The sequence below is a fragment of the Triticum dicoccoides genome, chromosome 7A, assembly GCF_002162155.2.
Source record: "Triticum dicoccoides isolate Atlit2015 ecotype Zavitan chromosome 7A, WEW_v2.0, whole genome shotgun sequence".
NCBI classification, from domain to species: domain Eukaryota; kingdom Viridiplantae; phylum Streptophyta; class Magnoliopsida; order Poales; family Poaceae; genus Triticum; species Triticum dicoccoides.
In genome coordinates, this window is record NC_041392.1 from 467,972,411 (window position 1) to 467,985,475 (window position 13,065).

The following is a 13,065-nucleotide window of genomic DNA, read 5'->3' on the forward strand; positions in this document are numbered from 1 at the left end:
TCGAGACATAAAGATCGATATATTGGACGGCTATAATCGGACACCGAAAGTGTTTCGGGTGATTTCGGAGAAAACCGGAGTGCCAGAAGGGTTACCGGAACCCCCCGGGAAGTATTGGGCCTTAGTGGGCCTGAGGGGAGAGAGAGGGCAGCAGCCCAGGAGGTGGCGCGCCCCCTCCCATGAGGAGTCCGAATTGGACTAGGGGAGGGGGCGCGGCCCCTCTTTCCCTCTCCCTCTCCCTCTCTTTCCTTCCCCCTTCTCTCTTCCTAGTTGGACTAGGAAAGGGGAGTCCTACTCCTACTAGGAGGAGGACTCACCCCTCCTTGGCGCGCCCCAAGGGCCGGCCAGCCTCCCCCCTTGCTCCTTTATATACGGGGGCAGGGGGGCACCTCTAGACACACAAGTTGATCTTCGTGATCGTTCTCTTAGCCGTGTGTGGTGCCCCCCTCCACCATAATCCTCGATAATATTGTAGCGGTGCTTAGGCGAAGCCCTGCGACGGTAGAACATCAAGATCGTCACCACGCCGTCATGCTGACGGAACTCTTCCCCGACACTTTGCTGGATCGGAGTCCGAGGATTGTCATCGAGCTGAACGTGTGCTAGAACTCGGAGGTGCCGTAGTTTCGGTGCTTGATCGGTCGGGCCGTGAAGACGTACGACTACATCAACCGCGTTGTCATAACGCTTCCGCTTTCGGTCTACGAGGGTATGTGGACAACACTCTCCCCTCTCGTTGCTATGCATCACCATGATCTTGCGTGTGCGTAGGAAATTTTTTGAAATTACTATGTTCCCCAACAAATTTTGCCTGACATTATTTCTGAGGAACAATCTGGTTTCGTTCCTGGAAGATTGATCACGGACAATATTATATGTGCCTATGAATGCCTGCATTTCATGAAGAGGAGCAAATCCAAATCCAACCGTCATTGTGCTTTGAAGCTGGACATGATGAAAGCTTACGACTGGCTAGAGTGGTCGTATCTGGAGGCAATTATGATTAAACTTGGCTTTGCAAGATCTTGGATTGGAATTGTCATGGGCATGATCAAGTCAGTATCGTTTTCAGTACTTTTTAATGGAGAGAAACTAGATCAGTTCAAACCTACCAGGGGTATTCGACAGGGAGATCTAATCTCCCCTTACCTCTTTTTTATTGCAGCGGAGGGCCTTTCGTGCCTTTTGAAATCTGAAACTCAGTCATCGCATTTCGTGGGAGTACAGGTGGCTCCGACAGCTCCGGTTGTTAACCATCTTCTCTTTGCTGATGATAGCCTGCTGCTATTCAAAGCGAGTAATGAGGGGGCGACTACAGTGTCAAACCTGTTGACTACCTATTGCAATGCTTCTGGCCAGCGAGTGAACAATGCAAAATCATCAATTTTTTCAGTAAGGGGTGCCCTCAATCTGTTCGCGATGGCATAAAAAACTCGCTTGATGTGCACAATGAACAATTGAGTGAGAGGTATCTTAGCATGCCCACTGATGTAGGGCACTCGAGGAACGGAACCTTCAAATATTTGAGGGACAGAGTGTGGGAAAAGATAAAAGGATGGATGGAAAAGTTATTATCTTATGCGGGTAAGGAAGTATTGATAAAACTAGTCGCCCAAGCTATTCCGGTTTATTCTATAGCATGCTTCAGGCTGCCGCGTGGCATTTGTGAGAATGTGACGTCAATGATCCGCCAATTCTGGTGGGGAAGCAAGAGGGGTAAAAGGAAGCCATGCTTGGTTTCGTGGGATGTATGCACTAAACCAAAATCTTTGGGAGGATTAGGCTTTCGAGACATAGAATTACTCAACCTATCCCTCCTTGCAAGACAAGCATGGCGCTTGGTTGAGGGGCCTGCGACATTGAGTGCAAGGATACTAAAGGCTGTATACTTCCCATCGAACTCTTTCTTAAATTCTGAACTGGGAACCCATCCGTCGCAGATTTGGAGGGCTATTATTGATGGACGAAATGCTATTGCACAGGGCATCATTAAGCGGATTGGAACGGGCGAAAATACCAATATATGGACAGAAAATTGGTTGCCCAGAACGGGCATGATGAGGCTGATCTGTTCCCTTGTGGCAAACCCACCAAAACTAGTTTCTGAACTTATAAATGTAGCTACAAGTACTTGGAAGGAGGAGGAGTTAAGAAGGGTTTTTCTTCCAATTGACGTGAATGTCATATTATCTATCCCACCGTGTACGAAGAGAACAGATGATTTTTGGGCTTGGGGAGAAGACCGTCGAGGCAAGTTTTCAGTCAACTCGGTTTACAAGATGCTCTTCAATATCAAAACCCAAAGGGAAATTTTATTGGCTGGTAATGGAGGCTCTTCAGCATACGAACAGGAGAAGAAGGCGTGGGTGTCTTTGTGGAACATCAAGGTTCCCTCGAAACTGAAAAAATTTGTATGGAGATTGTGCAAGAACTCGGTACCAACTTCAGACATTTTGCATCATCGACATGGCCTCAACCCCGGCCTGTCTGTTCTGCCCAGCGGAGGACAGCTGGAAACATGCTTTAATTAACTGTATTACTGCAAGGTGCGTTTGGTCTCTTTCGTCGGAAGAGATAGTGGAGCATATGTGTGACAACATGAGTTTAAATGCTAAAAACTGGATCTTCACAATGTATGAGAAACTAAAGCATGAAGAATTTACTCGCATGATTGTTACTCTTTGGGCAATTTGGAGATCAGGCGTAAAGCCATTCATGAGGATATATGTGACAGCCCTATGCAGATCCATCTTTTCATCAATGCTTCTTTGAGGGATATACAGATACTATCAACGCCAGTACAGCGGACTAATGCAAGCCGGATGCCCAGGTCAGCTCTTTGGCAACCTCCGCCACTGGATCACGTGAAGTTTAATGTTGATGCCGCTGTTTCAAGTGGAAAATTTGGTGCAGTTGGAGTAATATCTAGGGATGTGGCTGGCACTTTCCTGGGTGCCTCTTCTCTTACTTCCCAACACATATTTGATCCTGTTGCATTGGAAGCATTGGCGGTAAGAGAGGCGCTGGCGCTCGCGGAGGATTTATATGTGCATAAGATACAAGTGGCGTCTGATTGCAAGATCGTGGTGGATGAAATCAAGAAAGGTATATCGTCGAATCATGTGGCAATCGTACATGAAATCATAGAGAGATCGAATGCTTTTATTGCTTGTAATTTTGTCCATGAATTTAGGAGCTCAAATTTCGAGGCTCACAATCTTGCTAGGCATGCACTTTCGCTCGGGTTAGGCCGCCGTGTCTGGTTAGGCCTCCCCGGAGATTTGAATTTTATCCCTGTAATATTGTGACAATTTAAATAAAGCCTGGCGAGGATGTCTCAAAAAAAACGTTCTTAGCCAGTTTTGGGAGGCTTCTAGAAACTTCCGGCTAGTTTTCTTGTTTCCATCTGGTTTTTTCTTTTTCCTTATTTCATTTTTTATTTTTTATTTTTTATTTTTTCTTCGTCTCACGAACTTTTTGTGTCCTGCGTCTCTTCCTCTCGTCCGAATCCCCTGTCTTTCCGATGGCCGCTCTCCACAAACGGCGTCAGCATCCTCTTCCTCACGTCTGGGCGTCTGGCGATCACCGCGGCCACGGGGTGTGAATGTGTGATACTATGAAACAAAAGCAAACATAAACTAGAAAACATGGCATGAATCTCTAAGCAAGGACGGACCGACTGCTATCATTTCTTTAATCTGGCTAACTGGCTTGTAGCGAAGGCAACCATGGACCTGGATTCGCTCCTCGCATTTCGCTAATGGACACCAAACGACCTCCAGATTCACCACGGACTAAGCAACATGAACGTGCATTAACGTTGTAGTAGTAGTATGGATCTGCAAGCGTCTTACTCCCTCCTTTCCACGTCCTACGCAACGCGATTGAATCAAGCTCGATCGATGGATCCTCCACTCTAAACTATCATTACTAGACTAATAACTCTCTACCTAGGTCGTTAGCACTTGGCACTTCCGATTAGCTAATACTACATGCATGTCGCAACTCGCGCGCGCGAAGAATTAAACCAAAACTTGCATCGCCAACAGTAGCTAGATACAGTTTGCGAGGGGGAGAATCAAAATGGAGGGCGAACTGCTGGGGAAGAAGCAACAACTCAGCCCCCCCAACGGGAGGCGCTGGTGCAGGTGCAGCACGACCACTGTGACGCTGCTGCTCTTCCTGGTCACCAACACCGCCTCCATCCTCCTCTCCTCCGGCGCCGGCGCCTCGGTCGTCCGCCGCTACGAGCCCGCCACCGTCCGCCTCTGGGACGACTCCGCCGCCCTCCTCGCGGACCTCAATGCCACGCGGTCTGCGCTCGAGTCCAGCCGCGTCGAGCTCGCCGGCCTCCACGCGCGCCTCGGCACCGCCACCGTGCTCCTCCAGACCCTCCTCGCCGAAGCAGCGCGCGGCGGCGACGGTCAGCGGAAGGAGGAGGCGCCCGCGTCCGGCAATGGGTGGTGGGCGCGCGAGCTCGTCGGCGAGCTCAAGCTGGCTGTCGGGAACGCCTCCGACGGCGAGGCGGCTCTGGGCCACGCGTGCGGCCGCTTCCAGGACGAGCTCGAGCGGTACATGGACTACAAGCCCGGCGGCGAGTGCCCGTCCGACGCGGCGCTCGAGCACCTGCTCATGCGCGGGGGCTGCGAGCCCCTGCCCAGGCGGCGTTGCCGGCCGCAGTCACCGCCCGGGTACGCTGAGCCGGCGCCGCTGCCGAAGAGCCTGTGGTCAATGCCGCCGGACACCAGCGTCGTCTGGGACGCGTACCACCCGTGCAGGAACTACTCGTGCATGGCGAGCCGTGGCTTGGGCCTCGACCTCCGCGGTCGCCGGGAGAAGGGCCTGTGGACGCGCGACGACGGCGCGCTCGCCTACTCCGTCGACACGGCGCTCGCGGCCAAGCCCAAGGGCACGGTGCGCATCGGGCTCGACATCGGCGGCGGGGGCGGCACGTTCGCGGCCCGGATGCGCGAGCGCGGGGTGACCGTGGTGACCGCGACCACCAACGCCGGGGCGCCGTTCGGCAGCTTCGTCGCCTCGCGGGGGCTCGTACCACTGCACGTAGGCCAGGCGCGCCGCCTGCCCTTCTTCGATGGCACGCTCGACGTCGTGCACGCGGGGCGCGAGCTGACGAGCGACTGGATGGTGCCCGGCGACGGCGTGGCGATGGAGTTCGCGCTGTTTGACGTCTACAGGGTTCTCAGGCCCGGCGGGCTGTTCTGGCTCGACCACTTCGTCTTCCCCGGCGCGCAGCTGAACGCTACGTATGCTCCAATGCTTCACCGCGTGGGGTTCAAGAGGCTGCGGTGGAACGCCGGCCGGAAGCCGGACGGCGGAGTGGAGAAGAACGAGTGGTACCTCTCGGCGCTGCTCCAGAAGCCGATGACATGACTTAGGCAAGAACATGAACTAAACAAAACTGTTGTTTGCAACCGAAGTACTGCTGGGCGGTCTGAGAACATTGTAATTTTTATCTATCGGGAAACAGAACAATTTCATCATGCGTTTTCTTTTAGTACTTCGTACTATTTTGCCCTACTCAATTCTCATCGAGTTCAAGTTTACTACTCCTACCATTGTTATTTCTGAACTCAACTATCTACGTAGTTGAGCTAAGCACACTGGACTTGGATGTTGTTCGACATTCCTAAAGCAAAATCCCGAATCCAAACAATCCACTACCAGCAATGATGTACACCCTCCTTCAAAAAGGAAGCCTATAAAACTTGTCTCAAGCCAAACAGTGCAACGGATTGTTGATCGCAAACTCAATCGAACATTTGACTTCAAGACAAAATTTATAGGCCTTCTTTTGGGAGATGGAGAGAGTACATTATACTCCCTCCGTTCCTAAGTGTAACTCTTTTTAGAGATTTCAATAAGAACTACATACGGATGTATATAGACATATTTTAGAGTATAGATTCACTCATTTTGCTCCGTATATAGTCTGCATTGAAATCTCTAAAAAGACTTATATTTAGAAACGGAAGTGTCTATTGAGGGATTATAGGAACCTAGTCTTACCCCTGCAAAGTTGCAATGCAGAGAGACTGGTTCAAACCCAAGACATCTTGACACAAGTGGGGAGGACTTCACCACTGTGCCAGGCCTGCCCTCTGCTCTGAAAACGTTTAGGAACACAAATAGCCAAAGGATGTGAAGATATCAGCAATTGTACTTGCTAAACCCAACTATGTATTGCCCATGACAAGTTCTATGTATGATCCAGTCCAATTTAACAACACTCGAAAGTATGTACAACTTCCTTGATGTCAACAGAACAACATAACTATGTATTGCCAATCTTACTTCCAATCAAGGTGTACCCTACCAATTCAATTGTACAAATCAATCACCTGATCTTGTAAGCCCAACCATGTTCCTTCAAAAATACATCTACAGCCTCCTTGACGGCAAGGTTTGATATTAGTTGGAATGGTTCCAGTGGTTCACGGGTCACAGGGTCAAATTTCCCCACCTACGAATTTGAAAGTCTCATGAGTTTGGTACGCAAAACACGAGTATCCAAGTATGTCTCAAGAGATTTATGTTTATTTCACGCTTCTGCTTACCCTATTTAAATGGTCAAGAATCACAGCCCTCTCGTAAGTAATTCCGCTTGGAGTGATCACTGGATCCCTGAAGATATCAAGTGTAATTTTGCAGCAGAGATGGTCAGGAACCTGCACAAAATGCATGTTGTTTGATTATTAGACCAGGCAAGCCAGTATAAAAGTAAGCACTTTGAAAGGCAGTTTCATACTTCTGTTGGAGTATCAGCCTTTGCAGCTTTCCTGAAAACTTCATCTAGCTCATTTAGATGCTCTTCAGACACGTCTGCAGTTGGATTATCAAGGCTGTTATAACTCTTTAGAGCTTCTTTACATGTTGCACTGCAAAAGGACAAATGATATGTTAGACAGGAACTGCAATACATCCCACTGATACGCAATGCAGGGAAAAAAATATTAGTTACGCACTTCAGTTTATGCATTTGAGAGGATCGCATTTTTGATAATCCTTCCCATTCAATGTATTTTGCTTTAGAAAGCTCTTGCCATATCTCTTCAACCATATAGCTTGCAGGATGTGCACCCCTTCCAAGCTCCAAAGACTAATTTTGCATAGTTTGGTTCATCAGTAAAAATGGCATAAACATAATTGTTTTGCAACTAAAATAACATCATCAAAAGAGCAAACTACATCAATGATGGCATTTAGCATCGCACTTTCCTGTTTGTGTTGGTAGTTAGTAATACCCATGATCAACTCCGCACAACAATTTTCTTTTACCCAGATTAAGATCACATTTACAAATTACCAAAATGAGAGGACGAAAGATAGGGCAGGTGGATGTTAGTAAGATGTGCTCCCAATCAATATTGTGTCTCTGAAAAGGCCAAATTAGTACCTAAATAATACCAAATCCAATTCAGAAGTCCAATACAGACATCAGGAAAGAATGCCAGTAAGGCGCAATTAAACCATCACCCATAAGTGGGTTACTCACGTTAATGGTAAGTCAATATTTTCTACAAATAGTCAGATTAATACTGATAGTTGGAGCAACAAAGAGCTTAACAAGAGAGGAACCTTTTCTAGTGCTTTTATTCCTCCAGCCAATTCTTGCCTGTTGAGAAGTGCAAGCCCAAGCATGTAATGCGCCTACCAACAGAGTAAAAAAAATATTGTCACTACAGACAGAAGAATAAACATACTAACATTGCAAGGAAAATATTACGATGATGCTTTTTCAACAAAACGAAAACTATGTCGCGTGTAGTGTAACATCAAGTTCGAACAGTAGTGTTCAAGCCGATTTCAAAATGTCCAGACCTGAAGCAATCATCTCTTACTTTCTCTCTTTAAAAAGGAAGCTGAATAATCTTGAAATGCTACATGTACTTTTATGATTAACTTTTTACCAAGGGTATTTGAAGCATACACATTACCTAAAGCAAGAACATTATAGGTTTGCTTACAGATTCACGAGGCAATTCATACATTGTCTTCTAGTGATGATGAATGTCACAATACATTCAAGGACATTTTGCTATAGTAAGAACAAGCACTAGAGCCCAAAATAAAATGATACAGGACTTCTTAAATGATTTGGCAAATCAGGTCTAAGGGGCTGTTTGGATTGGAGCCCTGGGCTGCCCGTCCAAAACATTGGTCGTTGACCAGATTTCGTTGCCCGTTTGGATGGCTACCCAAAAATTGGCGCGCCCAGACCACCTCAGTTTCTCTAGTTCAATCCTACGCCAATTCGTTGGCGAGTTATCAGCGGCAGATTCGCTCGCCAATCTTTTGGCTAGCCCAGGTTTGGCGGGGCTGGCAATGGCACGAACCAAACAGCCCCTAAATTTCAATCTTAGTCAAATGAACCAAACAAAACACAAGCTTGATATTGAGTTAACAATGAGCGCAGCTACATAGCTACATATCTCAAGTAACCTCCCAGCTGAGAGGTCAACACCGTGCAACCTCAAATTGTTCATATGTCTAGGTCCAGTTTCTTAGATAAAAGGTGACAGCCCGACTTAATATTAATAAAGCCACCAAGCATCCGACAGAGTTATCAGAACCATCGAGCACACGACAAGGCATAAGTAACAAGTTCAAACGGCCACAACCAGCATGAAGCTTCACGGCACACAGGCCGGCAAAACAAAGAGCAAACTAAGGAGACGACACTAGAGACCTTCTAGATGCAGTTTCCAATTGCAGGATAATGTGCACACTAAAAGATCCAGTAATACCGAATAAAGCCTAACTTAACTAGAGTGTGGATACATGCTACAAGGAGTTTCTCAAAACAGGGTAAAAGATCAAATCCATTACATCTTTGGTCAAAACGGAAAATGCTATTTATTTGCACTACAGGAATCGTGACCTTGGAATACATAAACAAAGCATTTAAAGAGGTTAACTACTAAATAAAGCTCAAGACACAAACGCACCTTAACGGAGTGGCTGTCATAATGGATAGCCATTCTACAATCTTCCTCAACCTTAGCCCACTCACTGCCAAATTTAATAGCAACACAGTACAATGTAAACCTTGGAGTGCATCGAAGACGAATAAGACGCGACAAACAAATGAAAATAGGAGTTGTACATACTTCCGCTTCTTATAGCACAGTGCTCGGTTGGTCCAGTATACTGCAACATTTTGGCAGAGAGCTATAGCCTGTTAACCAATAATATGCCGCAGTTAGCAAGGAAGGTGTAAATAATGCAGGAATTTCTAAATAAAAAGGCACACCAAGTTGACAGAATAAATATTTCTACAACAGACGCCATGAAGAGAAATTTTAAGACGCTCCCAAACTTTCTGGGCCATTCATTTTTATTGATCCAGGGAGCAAGACTAAACATGGTAACCTATTACCAGGCTCGGCCCTGGGGCAGGGCAGCCAGGGCAACGACCCTGGGCCCCTAAACCTCTAGGAGGCCGGCCCAGCTAAGTCGGCAATGATTTTTAGAACCCAGCGCTGAAGTGTCCAACCAAATCGATAAATGACAAACATCCAATAAACTCTAGTACAGGCAGTGGCGGCCCATGTGCATCCTTTGTTCGCTTGACTGGTGGAGTGCCATTTTACTCTAGCTAGCTAAAAAAAACTATTTCCTCCAGAGCAAATGAGAGTGCATTTGCAACAATAGTTTTCTCGTACAAAACAAAGGCCACCTCATTCTTGCTCTTCTCTTTCCAAAACGATAACATGCACTGGCTTTGGTGAAAAGCATAAGAAATACTCCTGGTTCTAAAAAATGATTTGCATTCTTCTAACTTTTTCACACACAACAAAGAGTAGTGGGGTCAATAATATGTGTAGAATTTTATGTTCCATAGCACTTTCTGTCGCATGTGCACTGAAATCAAACTTATAGCACCCGAGGCTGCAGTTTTAGCTCCTCATTTTCTCTTTCATCATACTTCAATCACTATTTATTTCACATGAACTTGAAGATACATAGTTCGTTCTTTATCTACTTGCATCAATTTTTTTCTTCTAATTCATTCCTTAGTTGTTCTAAAATAAAGGGAGCACAGGCACCTAGGACCCAGGTGTGCGAAAACAACACCCGCACAGGCTTTGCCTAAAAGCCTAACCACAATTTCTTACGTTGTCACAACTAATAATGCAGGAGATATATCAACCGACAACCTCGCTTGCTGCAGGAGTACTATTATTCCTTCTCCAGGTTCAGCTTGTACCTTGAATGTAATTTGTCTTTTTAGGCATGTTTGGGCAAACATAGAAGTTAATATCACGAAGTTAACATAGTAACAGAGAGAAATGGCTATAAGCCTATAACTATAGCTTTGCACTAGTTTTCAATTACTAAGGGCCTCGGGCTTTAGTTTGGTCCCGGGAACCCTGAAATCCGAACCGTCCCTGCCTATTTTACCTCCTAGGGGGTAATAGGTCACCCGTAACTACCAAATAGGCATCAGTGTCTTTTGTATTTGGTATATTGCGCATCAACGGAATTGGAAGGTCTATTGCATATGTATGCATCTGTATAGGTTAACATGAGAAAACATGTAACATGTACGTGACAACACATACGTATCTGAGCAGTGTACTACATGCATACATGTGTACGATCAATCGAAAACAAGTCTTAACAATGTACTACTGCTTTCCTGCAAAAAAATGTACTACTGCTATAACAAGGTGTACGTAAGCCTGAAACCATTTCTATGTTGATTTTGACAATGTACTAATGTTTATATTAGATGAATTTGTAGTTTTATTTTCGTGAAATAAAATACGGTTGCAGCACGCACCTGTTTGAAAGTATAACATGGAGACTACATTATGTCTATTTCCATTTGTGCCACATGTTTCGAAGTTAAGCACATTCGTGATTCATTTCATTGTATTATCCAAAAGAAAATAATTAATTACCTTCCTTATAGTCAGATACGAGGAAAAGTAAATGGCCTTGCATCTTACAAGATGAAAGGCACCGGCTATTCTATAGTGCACATGGTCATATAATTCCACCTATTTTTAGCAAATAAACGGTTTGGGGGTATTCACTTCTATTAACTCATAGAGGGTAAGTTGGAACATCTTAAAGAGCTCATGATCTGAAGAGGCAAAACAAGAAGAGTTCCGAAGCAACTAGAACTAAATTGTAGTCTTAGCTGGATTGCAAACATGTATGACTTGCCACAACATTCCATCTTTCTTGTGACCATAGCGAAAGTTATAATTTGTAGAGTTCACATATGCAACACTTCTAGAGATACGTGAGTAGTTTCTAATTTCTATGCCCAGGTGTAAAAGTACACCATGATGCAGAAACCACATTTTCTCTGTTCTCTCTTCTCCGGGGGTCCGAGCAGGCCTTATAAAAAGCATCAGCATTGAAAATGAATACCCAAGATAAGCATTGGCATTGAAAATGAATACCCAAGATGCTTAAATGTGACTCATCCTGCATTTCTTACCTGCACAATGACATAATGGTGTTCTGTTAAGTAGCTCCTCTCAGCTAACAAAGAGGGAAGAATATGTGTAATCACTGATCAAACCACCTAACTGCTCACAGGTAAAAGCACACATATATAGGTAATGGCATAGCATTCCATGTCAGATAATTCAGCAAAGCTACAGTTGGTAGAATTCGGCAGGAATTCCCGATGATTGATCAAAGCGACGGCCCACAACTAGCCACGATCCTCGGTAGAATGGGCTCCGTCGTTTCAGACCGCTAAACCATTCCGCAGCACACGGATTCGTCTGAAGCAAATGGAGCCTAGCGACTCCAATCCAGCAAAAAATGGGCGCGCGAAGATAAGCTAGCCGCGCGGCGGCGAGCGCGAGCAACCCCTGCTTACCCCGGTGTAGGCGTCGATGGCGGCGCTGATGCGGTCCTTCTTGAAGCAGGTGTTGCCCTCCTGCTTGAGCAGCTCCGCCTGCCGCTTCGATCCCGACGCGCTGTCCGCCGCCGGCGACATCTCCGGCGGCCCTGGCTTCGTGCCGGCGAGGAAGGAACGGAGTTGGTGGATGGGTGGGAGAATGGGGGGAGATTTGGGTCTGGAAAAATCGTCGCGTGCGCCTCGAGGCTTCTTCCCCTTTCGAATTTGTATCGATCCCCCGAACGCGAGACGAGGAAAACCTGGGGTGCGTTTTTTCCGTTTTTGCACGGAGGCCCCTCTATTTGACTATCCAAGGGCTAAAATTCAGACGTTATGGCTCGCATTCGCGGGTGCGCTCGTTGGAAATTTGGACCAAATATTTGCAGCTCGGTAAAAAATTGATTGTAATAAATTACTACTGCTTTTTTAGGGAATCTAATAAATCACTACCTAAATTACGATCAATCTTACTTACTACTAAGTTTACAGTTCACAAAGTAGACATAATCGATGTAAAAAAAGTGAACTGTTTTTTTTTCTTTCGAGCAACAGGCAGGAGCTTTGCCTTTTCATCATTAAGAAAAAAAAAGAATTGATCAATTTATAAGAAAAGTTGGATGAAAACCGATACATCTACGATATACGCACACGCTAGATGAGGATATGCACCAATTGAATCCCCGATAGTGCCACCCAAGTGACCGGAGACTCTGCGACACCCTACAACACAACACTTGGATCTGGAGCCGCCGCCCCGACATCCACACCGGCCCTGAGGTCGTGCACCAGTCTAGTTGACGGCTTTGCCACCCTAGAGGCCAAAGCCAACACCCTACACACATGAGATCTTCGGCGCCGCCGCGCCGACTTCCACACCGGCCCCAAGGCCGTGGACCCACCTAGCCGACTGTCATGTTGCCCTAGCAACCAAAGCCAAACACCACACACGATAGACTTCCGGAGTCGCCGCTCCGACTTCCACACAGGCCCCGAGGCCGCGCACTCGCCTAGAAGATGACGAAGCTACAAAACCACAGAAGCCACCGCCGGATAAAGGACCGGACCTCCAAGGCGTCGCCCCCAAAAGGGAAGCGAAGAGGAACGCCTTTGACGGCCACTTCGGCCAAGGTCGAAGATTGGGTTTTCACCTGAAGAGTCCATGGCCTAGATGCCGAAGGAGG

General features: G+C 46.5%; 2 protein-coding genes across 2 annotated transcripts; one reads left to right on the forward strand and one right to left on the reverse strand.

Moving 5' to 3' along the window:
• The first annotated feature begins 4,083 nt into the window (after positions 1–4,083).
• On the forward strand, positions 4,084–5,445 carry LOC119333550. Its single transcript, XM_037606409.1, has one exon. It carries the CDS (start codon positions 4,084–4,086, stop codon positions 5,389–5,391), a length of 1,308 nt encoding a protein of 435 aa, XP_037462306.1. The 3' UTR covers positions 5,392–5,445.
• Positions 5,446–6,160: 715 nt separating this feature from the next.
• LOC119331036 (E3 ubiquitin-protein ligase CHIP-like) lies at positions 6,161–12,162 on the reverse strand. Its single transcript, XM_037604208.1, has 8 exons — positions 11,864–12,162; positions 9,129–9,196; positions 8,967–9,030; positions 7,597–7,668; positions 6,984–7,117; positions 6,767–6,896; positions 6,576–6,686; positions 6,161–6,481 (listed from the first exon to the last, which is right to left on the reverse strand). The coding sequence occupies exons 1-8, from the start codon at positions 11,981–11,983 to the stop codon at positions 6,356–6,358; spliced, it is 825 nt and encodes a 274-aa protein (XP_037460105.1). The 5' UTR covers positions 11,984–12,162; the 3' UTR covers positions 6,161–6,355.
• Positions 12,163–13,065: the final 903 nt, after the last annotated feature.